Here is a 14,010-nt window from a genome sequence, read left to right on the forward strand (position 1 = left end):
CTGACTGTGGTTTGAAAACTCCATGGAAAGAAACTAACTTTTTCCTTCTCCAGAACTTCTTCCTTACAGCTGTGTGCATGTTATAAACAACCACTCAGCAGCATGTTGGAAAGCTGCTCACGTCAACTCAAAAATTTGGAATTTGTCACATCACCAAATTATAACTACCAGTGGTCATAGCCAGTCTTGACCTCCCTAGGGTCCCAAGAAAAATTCTAGGGGCACTCCTACCTGACCCATGAGCCATGTAAACTTGCAATTGTCACATAGTCACACCTGACACCTCAGTGCTCCCACTACAATCCTCACTCCTTTGAAACTATAGGTGGACCTTTACAGAACAGAATGAGGTACGCACACATTTTTTAAACCACTTATCCTTCTGGGTCACAGGGGGTGCTGGAGCCTATCCCAGCAGTCATGGGGCAGAAGGCAGGATACACCCTGTACAGGTTGCCAGTCCATCGCAGGGCAGACACACAGACATATACACTTAAACCTAAGGGCAATTTTTCGTGTCCAACAGGCTGGACTGCATGTCTTTGGACTGTGGGAGGAAACCCACGCAGACACGGGGAGAACATGCAAACTGCACACAGAAAGGACCCTGGTCACCCGGCCGGGGAACTGAACCCAGGTCCTTCTTGCTACCCATTGCCACCGTGTCGCCCTGAATGAGGTATAAACAAACACTATATATTGAATAGAACATTTTCCACAGAATCTTGAAGAAACGTATATATTAAAATTAACATAAATACCGACAAAGCTAAGCGCAGCAACTGAAACATTATAGATGATACTATTGCTCATTTTATCAGCTGCATCAGGCCCATTCAAACTGGCTTCCCCAGATTTCCTTTCATACATTTTTTAAATCTAAAATTCTATTTGTACTATGGTTTGGCTGAATACTTGATGATTATTGTTTACTGAGAGATGTGCATCCATGTTGTCCAGTATGCCCAGCTAATCAACATTTTAAATTCAATATTTTATTAATAGTCAATGTAAATCCATTGCTTTACATTTTGCAGTAGCCCAGAATGGTAACTAAACCTTGACTGAGAGACTAGATAATCATTGTCTTGTTTTAAAATGATGTGTGCTTGTGAGGAGTGTGTCATCACACCTACATGTTGTCTGGACTGAACTAGTGTCCACAGAGGCTGCTGCTGCAAAGTGCAAGTTTGATGCATGTGAATATAAACACGTTTATGTGCGTCGCGGTTATCTTTGTTTTTGAGCTGCAGTTTGTAAACACCGCTGCCTGTTGGCGTTCACCAAACATAATAAATAGTTGTATTTCACTCTCACAGACTAGAGAGAGATGCACTGCCCAGCTAGCACGTCAACTTTTATTTGTTAAACGTTACTATTATTTGCTGACATCCAACTTGGAGAGAAGAGAAAACAAGTTTACCTGATTGCTGTTCCTGCAATTCACCCTAATGGTGTTTTTTTTCATGACCAGATGGAGAGTTTTGCTTCATCCTCTCATCAAAGCTTTATACAAATAGCAGCTTTGACATGAGGGGGAAGCAGGGCTCTTGCGTAATATGCAGGGCCTATACAATGCGTGTAGTGAGTGTATAGAGCTGATCAGCTTTGCCAGTAATTTATGTTACGATGCTGATGGGCAACTGGTATATTTATCACGTGAACCAAAAGTATGGACCATGCTACCTTGACCTTCTATATTGACTTGGTATCACAGAATGTACTAGCTGGTGAAATGACAAAAAATACTTGTAAAATCATCGTAAATGTTTTAGAACCTTAAGTAACACAGAACTTGTGTGACTTGTATTGACAACTATGGCATCCATTCAAGTGCAAATTCCTCAAAATCCACGAGTTTATGATGAGTAACTAAACACACAATTAATCTCTCATTTAAAGCCACTACTGTTACTAAGCCACTGTTTACTCTGAATGACCTTTCAGAGAACTCTTGGTTTGTAATGACCTGACAACCTGATTACTTCCGTTGTTTGCCTTCTTATTTCTATTACAAAAGAACAAGGTCAAATTTCCCAAGGACCATTCAGCTGCATATGCCGGTCAAGCTGAAGATCAATGCACCGAGACCACATCCTCCTTTTCAAACCTCCACCCCATGGTGCGATTCGCTGAAATGAACCATGTCATTTTGAAATGTCAGTAAATGCAAATGACATTTACATTTCTGGCATTTGGCAGACACTCTTATCCAGAGTGACTTACATAAGTGCTTTGTTGTCTATGTGGGAAACTTGCTTACGCGAGTGCAAACAGCCTAGACTCTAAGGATACCCTTTAAGCTAAGACACTGGCAGAAGCAGGAGTCAGTGCTGATACATAAAAACATGACTCTACATATTTTTGCAGAATCTGATACTACTCTCCAGCACGGACACTGGAAAACAAACACTCGGAATCTGTATCTCTAATAGAACTAAAGCTGAACATTCTCCTGCTCCACCGAATGCCAAACAAGCACAACCTGGTATGAACTTGAAGGCTGGATCGTCATGTTCAAAATGCAAGAAAGTCTTCTGCACATGAGTCTCTGAGCAAATTTTTGCAAAAGTTCTTCCTCTTGTCTAATGAACTAATGATTATTTTTCAAGTAGACTATTATTCCATCAATCAACTAATTAAACTATTACGCCTTTTACTGTTTCCTCTCACACTGTCCTTTTACAGCACTGCCATCATTAAAAGTTCCACCTGTGCAGCAAGCAAACAAAACATTAGGACACAGTATTGTCTTCCTGCACTTCCTGTAGTGTGCTGCAGTCTGCTGGGTGACAGTGCATCATATGAACATTACAGAGCATTACAGAGCACTTTCGTTAGTAAGTAAACAACCTTCATAACTGATGATGCTGATGACTAATTGACTTCGTTGACTGATCCTTAACTACTAAGTGATTTGTTAACTAAGTATTGACAACTAATTGACTTTGTTGACTAATCGTCTAAGACTAATCGACTCTGTTGACTAATTGTTGATGACTACTTGACTGCTGACAAATCGCTGACAACTATTTGACTTTGTTGGGTAATCACTGATGACTACTTTGTTGACTAATTGCTAATGACTATTTAACATTGACTATTAGTTCACAACTAATTGACTTTGTTGAGTAATCATTCATGACTAACTGACTTTGTTGACTAATTGCTAATGACTTAATGACTTTGTTGACTAATCTTTGATAACTAATTGACTTTGTTGACTGTTGATGACTATTTTACTTTGATGACTTATTGTTGATGACTAATTTATTTTGATGACTAACTGTTAATGACTATATGAATTTGCTGACTAATTGTTGATGGCTATTTGACTTATTTGACTAATTGTTGATGACTATTTGACTTAGCTGACTAATTGTTGATGACTTTTTGACTTATTTGACTAATTGTTGGTGACTATATGACTTAGCTGACTTATTGTTGATGACTATTTGACTTATTTGACTAATTGTTGGTGACTATATGACTTTGTTGACTAATCACTAACGACTATTTGACTTAGCTGACTAATTGTTTATGACTATATGATGTTGCTGACTAATTGTTGATGACTATTTGACTTAGGTGACTAATTGTTGATGACTTTGACTTAGCTGACTAAATGTTGATGACTATATGATGTTGCTGACTAATTGCTGATGACTTTGACTTAGCTGAGTAATTGTTGATGACTATTTCCCTTTACTGACTAACTGCTGATGACTATTTGACTTTGCTGACTAATTGTTGATGACTTTGCTGACTAATTGTTGATGACTATTTGACTTAGCTGACTAATTGTTGACTGACTTTGCTGACTAATTGTTGATGACTATTTCACTTTGCTGACTAATTGCTGATGACTATTTGACTTAGCTGACTAGTTGTTGATGACTCACTTTGCTGACTAATTGTTGATGATTATTTCACTTTGCTGACTAATTGTTGATTATTTCACTTTGCTGACTAATTGTTGATGATTATTTCACTTTGCTGACTAACTGTTGATTATTTCACTTTGCTGACTAATTGTTGATTATTTCACTTTGCTGACTAATTGTTGATGATTATTTCACTTTGCTGACTAATTGTTGACTATTTCACTTTGCTGACTAATTGTTGACTATTTGACTTAGCTGACTAATTGTTGATTATTTCACTTTGCTGACTAATTGTTGATGACTATTTCACTTTGCTGACTAATTGTTGACTATTTCACTTTGCTGACTAATTGTTGACTATTTCACTTTGCTGACTAATTGTTGATGACTATTTCACTTTGCTGACTAATTGTTGATTGTTGATGACTATATGACTTTGCTGACTAATTGTTGATGACACATGATTTTTGTTGACTAATTGTTGATGACTGACTTTGTTGATTAAGAGACCATGACTAATTGACTTTGTTGATAAATTACTGAAGACTATTCGACTTTGTTCACTAACCTTTGTTGACTAATAGCTTGGAGAATTTTCTTTCTGCTAACCTGACAAAGCAGTTAACAAGACTGCGATGAGGCCATTTGCTGTCATCCACTGATGACCTAATGAACTCACCATGATGCACGACTCCTCTCAGCCCATGGATTATAGGATCCACTGCAGGATTGTCCTTCTGCCCAACCTGAAAGAGAGACAGAGAGAGAGAGAATGAGGAGATGTTCTGTGAAAATAAGGAAATGGCACTTCCATTCCGTCGTCATATTATGTTTTTAGATTAAGAGTGTGTGTGTGTGTGTCTGTGTGCGTGTGATAGCAAAGGAGACACCAATTTTTTATAGAAGAAGAGAAAGGATGTCAGTGCTGCCAAGAAATACACAACAGGAGAATGAGAGAAAATGAGAAAGAGAGAGAGAGAGAGAGAGAGAGAGAGAGAGAGAGAACAAATAGAGCTGATTGCGTTCGGCCTGCCTGATGTGACTGAGTGACGTCAATGGATGGAGCTGATGTCATAACATCTAAATGAGAAGATTTTCTTCCTTTTTCTTTCTGTCTTTCAGGCACTGCTGTTCAGCCAGCATCCACGCACAGGACTGTGTTTATAAAATGTCAGCATACCGAGTCATTCCCTCTATGTCCCATATGTAATTAATGTAACAATAATACGTCTCATGTGTATAATATACATGTAAATAGCTATATTTAATAAAAATGTCCCATATGTATATTATTATGTAATAATATTATATCTTTTATGCATAATAAATTTGTAAGTACCCATATGTACTACTACTACTACTAATGATAATAATAATGATAACGCTGTGCAAACCTCACCCTCATGAACTGACCCTCCCAATGATGCTGCTGCTGCTGCTTAAACTAAACTAATCAATTTAACCATTGCTCCACCTGTTTTCCCCGTTGTGTACTACAATACCTTATACTAACAATGTTTTGCTATCCAGTGTCAACCAGAGGAGGATGGTTTCCCCTTCTGAGTCTTGGTTCCTATCAAGATTTCTTGCTCTTAAGGAGTTTTTCATTGCCACTGTCGCTTCTGGCTTGCTCATGGGGGCTTGGACCCGGATTTCTTTCTTTAATGCTGATTTTTCTGTAAAGCTGCTTTGTGACAACACCTGTTGTAAAAAGCGCTATATAAATAAACTTTGCTTGCTTGCTTGCTAACAACAACAACAACAACAACAACAACCACAACAATAATAATAATAATAATAATAATAATAATAATAATAATTATTATTATTATTATACATTATATATATATATAATAAATATGTAATGATCTAAACGTAATAATAATGATATGTCTGATAGGTATAATACCTCAGGAGCAAATTCTCATGCCCGAATCATCCTCTTACTATTATTTGTGTGAGTATCTACTTTTTATGTCATTTTTGTTATGTTTTTACTGAGAACAGTCAGTATCGGCTCAGGAAGGCCTGCTGGTGAACCACGTTAGAGCTGCTGACACACACACACACACACACACACACACACACACACACACACTTTTCCATTAGATTTTATTATTGAGTTTTAATGTTAGAGCATCAGCTCTGTAATTACCATCACTCAGTGATCAGTTACTTCAGCAACACTGTCTAAAACAGCATCACGTGAATAAAGAAACCACTGAAGTGAAAACTGAATTGATAAGTTAATTGAGCGAGAGAGAGAGAGAGAGACAGAGAGTGAAGAGAAACGGGGAGAGAGAGACAGAGAGAGAAAAAACAGGCAGAGAGAGAGAAAATGGGGAGAAAGAGAAAGGAGAGAGAGATGAAACAGGATGGACAGACAGAGAGGCAGTGAAAGAGAGAGACAGAAAAGGACAAAAAACAGACAGGCAGAGAGAGAGAGAGAGAACAGAATGAGAAGTAGAAAGAAAGCGAGATTGAAAGAATGACTAAGACAGCAAGATGGAGAGATAAATAGATGAAGAGAAATAGAAAGAGCAAGAAAGTGACAAAAAGTGACAGAGACAGGAAGAATGAGAGAGAGAAAGAGAAAGGGAGAATGAAAGCGAGAAAGAATTGAGAGAAACAGAGAGAACAGAGAGAGAGAGAAGGAGAAAGAAAGTGAGAAAGAAAAGGAGAGAAACAGAGAAACAGAGACAGACAGAGAGAGAAACACAGAGAGAGAGAGAAACAGAGAGAGAGAGTGTGAGAGAGAGTGAGAGAGAGAATGAGAGAAACAGAGAGAGAGTGTGAGAGAGTGAGAGACAGAGAGAGAGAAACAGAGAGAGAGAGAGAGAGTGAGTGAGAGAGGCTGCGTGTCTTTAACAGTAATACACATGTGTCTGAAATGACAGACTGAAATAACTGTAATTACTGCAACTTGATCTTCAGATGAAAACCTGAGCGTGAAGAAAGGGCAGCGTAGTAAGATAGAAAGAAAACATGTGCCGATCAGTGGGGAAAAAAATAAACAAACAAAAAATAAATAAATAAATGTGTGAACAAACCAGAGGTGAGTGCTTTTAAAGATCTCCCCGTAGACCGGAGACAGGAGACAGGATTTGACAGAGAGGACCCACGGGTCAACACTACTGCTGAGGAGGTGTGTGTGTGTGTGTGTATGTGTCTGTGTGTCTATGCGTGTGTATCTGTTTAGTTCCGGAGAGGAAGCCAGAAGCGTTGGAGGCAGATCTAACTGCTGCTCCCAGGAGGAACCAGTGGAAAAGGTTTCACACACGTCCACTGGCCTGCTGCCATCTCTCTCTCTGTCTCTCTATGCATCTTTCCTTCTTTCTTCCTCTTCCTCTCACACACTCCCTCTCTCTCTCTTTCTGCACTAAAATCTCCTTCAGCCTGGTCGCTCCTGCTGCCACGGACAGAAAATTCCAGAAGGGTCTTGATTTTTGCATATCTTCTTCAAAACACCTTCAAAGGCTTCTGCATGTAACATGATATCCATATTTTTCCTATCAAAATGCTTCGTTGTTGTTGTTCCAAAACCGCTGCAGAAACTTCAGCGGCTGTAAACGTTTCGCACAAAATTTCACACATTTCTCCGATGCTGAATGGATGTCTTTAGTTAGTGTTAATCTTTAGTGATTTCCTGAGTGTCCATTGGTCAGCTTCACACAAAATTCAGACGGACACACAAATTCACCAATTACACACAGTGAGAGGCAGATGTTTCTCTTCATAGCCTCATACCTCCAGATGTTTCAAGAGTGCATTAATTTAGTTTTGTTTTTATTTTCTGAGAATAGTTTTAGTTTAGTTTTTATTTATTTTTAGTTTCAGTGCTGTGACTGTAGGTATTTGATGAGGGTAGAATAAAACTAACACAATAGTAGACCGAGCCTATTCAGCCTGCAGCACTTTTGCCCCACCCATTCACAGTGAAGTTATAAGGAGTGTTTCAGCCTGGACTTCTTTCTAAATGAGGCACACTACAGGACAGCCAAATCAGAACAGAGATCAGTCTTAAAGGCACAGTAAAAAAAAAAAACCCTGTCTAATTTAAGACATAAAGAGAGGTTGGAAAACAGTCATGCAAAAATTAATTACAACTGTTTTTGACACATTAATAGCCCTCAAGGAAGAAGACAAAATACGAGAAAAATACAGAATATGTGTCACACATCCCTCCAGCCCGGACTCTATGGTGGACTCCCCAGAACTTTCCCAGAACTCTCTGGGTGAACACGTGACTGTGACGTCAGACCAGCCCATGTATCAGAAATCTGCCTCACCTGATTACTGACTTGTCACACCTGTTTCTTTGTTTTTGACTTTGTCTTTTTTCCTGCTCCCTGTTTGGATTTTGTCTGCCTGATTATATTTGTGTTCCGTTTTTCTACCTGTGTATTTTGCCGCTTCTGGATCCGACCTTTGTCTGTTTTTGACGATGACTCTGGAAAATGAACCAACTAGTAAAGTCTTTGTTACTTTTATCTGCACGTCTGACTCATTCTGTCACGTTACAATTTGGGTCCTAAAAAATGCAACTGGTTTAAATAAGAGAAAGGAGGAAAGAGTGAGAGAAGGAAAAAACAGACAAAAAGAACAGGAGAGGGGCATGAGAGCAACAAAGAAAGAGGAAGAGAAGGAGAGAGATGAGGAAGAACAAGTGTACAGCCTTTTGCTGGCCAAATGCATTCTCCGCAATGCGTAACCTTAATTGCCGCTGAGTAGGTCAAGATGCACATTATACAACAAACAAGCTCATCTCTCTGATGTCAAAGCTCATCTTACGTGATATGAAAGCTCCTCTTGCTGATGTCAGAGGCCATCTGCTGCCCACGAACACCTGGATTTCTTCTCACAGGCTAAAATAAATGAACTTTTTTCCCAATTTCTTTTCCTTTTTTTAATCCCCTACTTCAAGGCTTTTTGCTTCATCGCACGGATCCGAACAACACAAATAGTCACTAAAGAGCATGAAATATTACAGAAGGGAGAAAACAAACAAGGCTCATTTGTTGCATTGTGCATAAACAGAGATAGTAACCTTGGTGAAATGCACCAAGAGCACAAAATATCTGGATTTTCAGAGCTGTTCTCATAAAGCCACTACATTTCTAAAGCGAGCGTGCTGACAAACCGCAGTGCAGCTCAGAGGCTTTAAGAGAAGTTCCACTTCATTAAGAATAATAACTTCATGTCAATGCCAATCAGACAAAAATGTAAAAAAAAAAAAATCCAACACAATCCACAGCTGCTTTGGAAGGATCGATCGAGTACAGATCTGAAACAGAAGATTTCTGTCATAAATACGCAAGCAGATCGGCTGACGAACGAGAGGAGCAAAATACATGAGCTGCATTTGATTTCACGAATGTTTCATCATATGCAGACTATGCAGGCAAAACATACTACACTGTAGGACAACAACTGCACTACCTTAAATTTTTTGGTTGACTTAACTGTTAAATGTTAATCTGTTAAATTTACTATTATCATACTATTATACTACTATCATCATTAATATTGCAGCAAATTTTTGTGGCATGTGTCCGTCCCCTAGGCCCGATGAAGGAACTGGCAGGAAGGCAGAGTCCGAGCTCCGAGCCCAGACGAAACCCCGCAAGACAGTGGGGAGAGGACGAAATCTACGAGAGAGTAGGGGATGGCGTGCGAGTCCCAAGCCTCGCCTCCTGGGCACCACCTCCAGTCCCGCGGCAAGGCCGCTTTAACTTGCCTCATGTTTGATCCTGGTGGCCTAGCCAGAGAGCGGGGGCGGTGTCAGAAGCAGAGCAACGAGCTCTCTGCCCCTGTCGGCCCAAGGCACCTTTAAAAAGAGCAGAAACGGGGTTTCGTCTGGGCTCAGAGTTCAGGCCCCGCCTTCCTGCCTGCTCTTGTGGCCGTCACTGGGGCCCAGGGGACGGGCACATACCCCAATTTTATATGTGGCTCTACAGGTACCAACTTATTCAATCTCAGAAAAACTTAATATCACGATACATATTGTGTAAAAAAAAATGTCATGAAGTATCATGATATAATATTTTCTGCCATTTCGCCCACGCCTAGTTTCTGTTATTCTCACCATGATGGTGTTTTGTGTTCAGGTTTAGCAGTTCAGCCTATGGTCACAAACTCATCAGGTGATGAATTCAAGGCCCCAAGCAGTTTCTAAACATACTGGCAAAGATGCCTGGAGCCACTCGAGTCCTCAGAAATGGGAGACTCTTGTGCTGTCCATTACTTTATTACTGTATAAAGAAACAGTTCAGTTCTATATGATCCACATGATGTGCAGCCATTTTTTCATTACTGTGCAAAACAACCCATTTAAATGAATGATGGTGTTGTTTCACAGTTGATTCCAATGCGTTACACCCAGATGAATATTTGCAGCAAAGCGCAACTAAATGAGAGGTTAACCTAACTAATTTGAGAGCAAACAGAACTTGAAAAAGTACTGCCAGCTCAGCTGAAACTATTTAATGTCAAACCTGTTCAGTAACTTAATTTGTTTCAAGGCAATGAATTTGTATGATTTTTTATGTAGAGTCAACTAATTTAAGCTTACAGTGCGGTTACTAAAATGTCATACCATTATTAGGCATGACTCATGCATAAATAGCCATTTGTCTCTTATTATAACGTAGCTCTTCATTTGATTTATATAATTTAACAGATTTTTTTTCATTTTCCAAACATAAAATGACAGTTTTGCTCATTAAAGAGCAAATAATGTTATTCATATTGTGACACTGGCTAATAGAAAGGACTGGAAGGGTGCTGATGCATCTGTCCCACACAGTCTGAGCTCAGGATAAAAAGAGCAAAGGCAAAGGCAAAGAAATCAGAATCGGCTATAAAATTAAAAAAATAATCGCACCACACCATTTAAAAGACCACAATCTTGTTTTCTGTCCAGGCTGAAACACTCCTTATAACTTCCACATGAATGGGTGGGACTAAACTACCGTAGACAGGAAAAAAAAATCAAAATTGGCTATTTTTGCAGCTTAGTTCCCATATATGGAAACGGACTGGGGAGTGAATGGTGCATTTTGAAATGTTCAGTGTTTACATGCTACAGCAAAGGCTTTTATTTCAAAAATATTTCTGGGTTTCCAAGATACGGACCCTTTAAGTGCAAATGAGTCTAGTATGAGAGTCGCAGGGCATAAGGCTAGTAAATAAATGAATAAAAGCTTAGCGGCTGAAGTTGCATCAGCTATCCATTTCCATCAGAGGCGGACAGATGAGGAGGCGGGACTGTAAACAAAGACAGCTAATGCATTCCTGCTGAACAATCAGAGATATTAGATAATCAATGACAAATGCAAAAGGGAGAGTCATAGAGCCAGATGGATTGAGGCAATGACAAACACAACATGAACTACATGCACGAGAGCACGAGAGGAGAGGATCGCGATGGAAACACGTAAACAACGAAACCGCGCAGAGAAAGATGCTGGCTAACTTTTACAACATCACAAAGCGAGTTCATTGTGCTGGAATGCCTGTAGTCTTTTCACATATCGATCGTATCATTCTCTGTTGTGTTCTCAAGTCGGGATGTCAAAAGCCGAACAAATCCACCGCTAACGTTCTCAACGCTGAACAAATCGACTGGTGACGTGCAGTAAGGAAAAGAAAGAGAGCGAAAGAAGAGAAAGCTGTAGAGAGCGCGCATCTGTCTGTGTGTGCGTCTGGGGAGCTGATCCGAGTCATAGGTGGTCCATCCTTCCTTCGCTCACTACCATCACTATTCCACATGCTTCTACAGCACCGGGCCCCGGACTGAAAAACACAGAAATTTCTCTATTGATCCGGCAAGATTTCTCTCCAATACACACACACTGCAGACAGACTTAGCACTTCGGCTCGACACTCTAAAGCCCCCCAAACTTCCAAGTACCTCAACTCCCAGAATGCTCTGTTCTCCCAAACAAAAACAAAACAAGTTTCGTCAGACTAGCGCCAACTCTCTCCGGAGCGACTGCAAACTTCTTGCAAAGAGTGGCGCCGTCGCAACACCCTGCAAAATCTTTTAGCACCTCACTTCTCTGAAATGCTAACTCCACAGCAGAAGGAGAAACATTCTTAGCTTCAGTGTAACAAGATTTTATTACAAGTATTTTTGGATCAATTCTGTTGATCCATTTGTCCTGATATGTTCAGGTAATGTAAAGGACAGCAGGCATTTTCTAAAAGTCTAGATCAGGGGTGCACAAACTTTTTCCCCAGAGGCGTGGTGTGTAACTTTTGCAGAGGGCCGAGGGTCCAGACAAAACAGCCTGCTAATATCCTAGTAGATTTATATTTTCACACAATGCCAATATATGTGTATCTACATGTTCTTTAAATGCTCCAGTGGTTTCCTTACACACAGTCGTATGCAAACGTTTGGGCGCCCCTGGTCAAAAGATAAGGTTTGGTCACTTTCTTAGTGAAAGTGAGTTAAATCCTCTACAGGGAAGTTTAATATGGCTTCAAATTTTTCTGCAAATGTTAGAGCATAATTTCTATTTATTTGTTGAGAGGAAAAACCGCTGAGGGACAAAAACATGAAATGTAAATGTGCCATAACTTTTGCACAGATTACATTATAGTTATTTTTTCCAAAATGTTAAATTCAGCAAATAAACAGTAAATGTGCAGACGTCTCTTCACTCAGACTTTTGCACATAATTTCACCTCACTCTCTCCTGTCTCACTCTCTCTCTCTCTCTCCTCATCTCTTTGTCTCTCTCTTTCCCTCTATCCGTCTCTGCTTTTCTCTATGTCTCTCTCCCTTCGTCTCTGTCTTTCCCTTTCTGTCTCTCCTTTTCTATGTCTCTCTCCCTTCATCTTTCTATGTCTCTCTCTTTCTCTGTGTCTCTCGCAGTCTCTATGTCTCTCATTCTGTGTCTCCTTATCTCTATCTCTATCTCTCTGTCTCTCTTTCTCTCATCATCTCTCTATGTCTCTCCCTTTCTGTCTCTCTCTCCCTCTGTCTGTCTTTCCTTTTCTCTATGTCGCTCTCCCTTTACCTCTCTCCATCTGTCTCTCTCTGTCTCCCTCTTTGTCTTTCTAAGCCCCTCTCTCTGTCTTTCCATGCCCTCTCTGTGTCTCTGTCTTTGTCTCTCTCTTTTTCTCTTCAACTGTCTCTCTTTGTCTATCTGTCTTTCCTTCTTTCTCTTTGACTGTCTCTTTTTGTCTCTCTGTCTCTCACTGTCTATCCGTCTCTCCCTCTGTCCTCTCTCTGACTGTCTTTTTTTGTTTGTCTCTATGTCTGTCTAGCTCTCTATCTCTCTGTTTGCCTCTTTGACTGTCTCTCTCTCTCTCCATCTCTCTCTCTCTGGGTTCATAGTTAAACCTTTCTTATTTATTGCTTACAGACAGACACTAATGGTACTTTTGAATACCAGCTCTTTAGTGTAGTACAGCCTGGCTGTGTTGACAATGTTAAAAGTTGAACATGCACACACGCACACACACACACAATGCACGCACACACACACACAATGCACACACACACACACACACACAATGCACGCACACGCACACACAATGCACACATGCACACACACACACAATGCACGCACACACACACAATGCACACACGCACACACACAATGCACGCACACACACACACAATGCACACACGCACACACACACACAATGCACGCACACACACACAATGCACACACACAATGCACGCACACAGACACACACATGCACGCACACAGACACACATGCACACACACAGACACACACACAATGCACGCACACACACACAATGCACACACGCACACACAATGCACACACGCACACACACACACAATGCACGCACACAGACACACACATGCACACACACAGACACACATGCACACACACAGACACACACATGCACGCACACAGACACACATGCACACACACAGACACACATGCACACACACAGACACACATGCACACACACAGACACACACATGCACGCACACAGACACACATGCACACACACAGACACACACATGCACGCACACAGACACACACATGCACGCACACTGACACACACATGCACGCACACTGACACACACACTCATGCTGTGAGGATGTTTTTGAAGTGTGAGGGTTTATTATTACTCTGTGT

At 40.4% G+C, this 14,010-nt stretch overlaps 1 protein-coding gene across 2 annotated transcripts in view; it reads right to left on the bottom strand.

Annotated features, from left to right (window-relative positions):
• ptprga (protein tyrosine phosphatase receptor type Ga) overlaps positions 1-14,010 on the bottom strand; it is a 430,472-nt gene that overhangs the window by 102,468 nt on the left and 313,994 nt on the right. For both annotated transcript variants that reach the window (XM_036559788.1, XM_036559789.1), the window contains exon 6: positions 4,564-4,630. In XM_036559788.1, the coding sequence (XP_036415681.1) occupies positions 4,564-4,630 (67 nt within the window). The remainder of the gene's footprint in view (positions 1-4,563; positions 4,631-14,010) is intronic.

Source organism: Colossoma macropomum, unplaced genomic scaffold (assembly GCF_904425465.1).
Source record: "Colossoma macropomum unplaced genomic scaffold, Colossoma_macropomum, whole genome shotgun sequence".
Taxonomy (NCBI): Eukaryota; Metazoa; Chordata; class Actinopteri; order Characiformes; family Serrasalmidae; genus Colossoma; species Colossoma macropomum.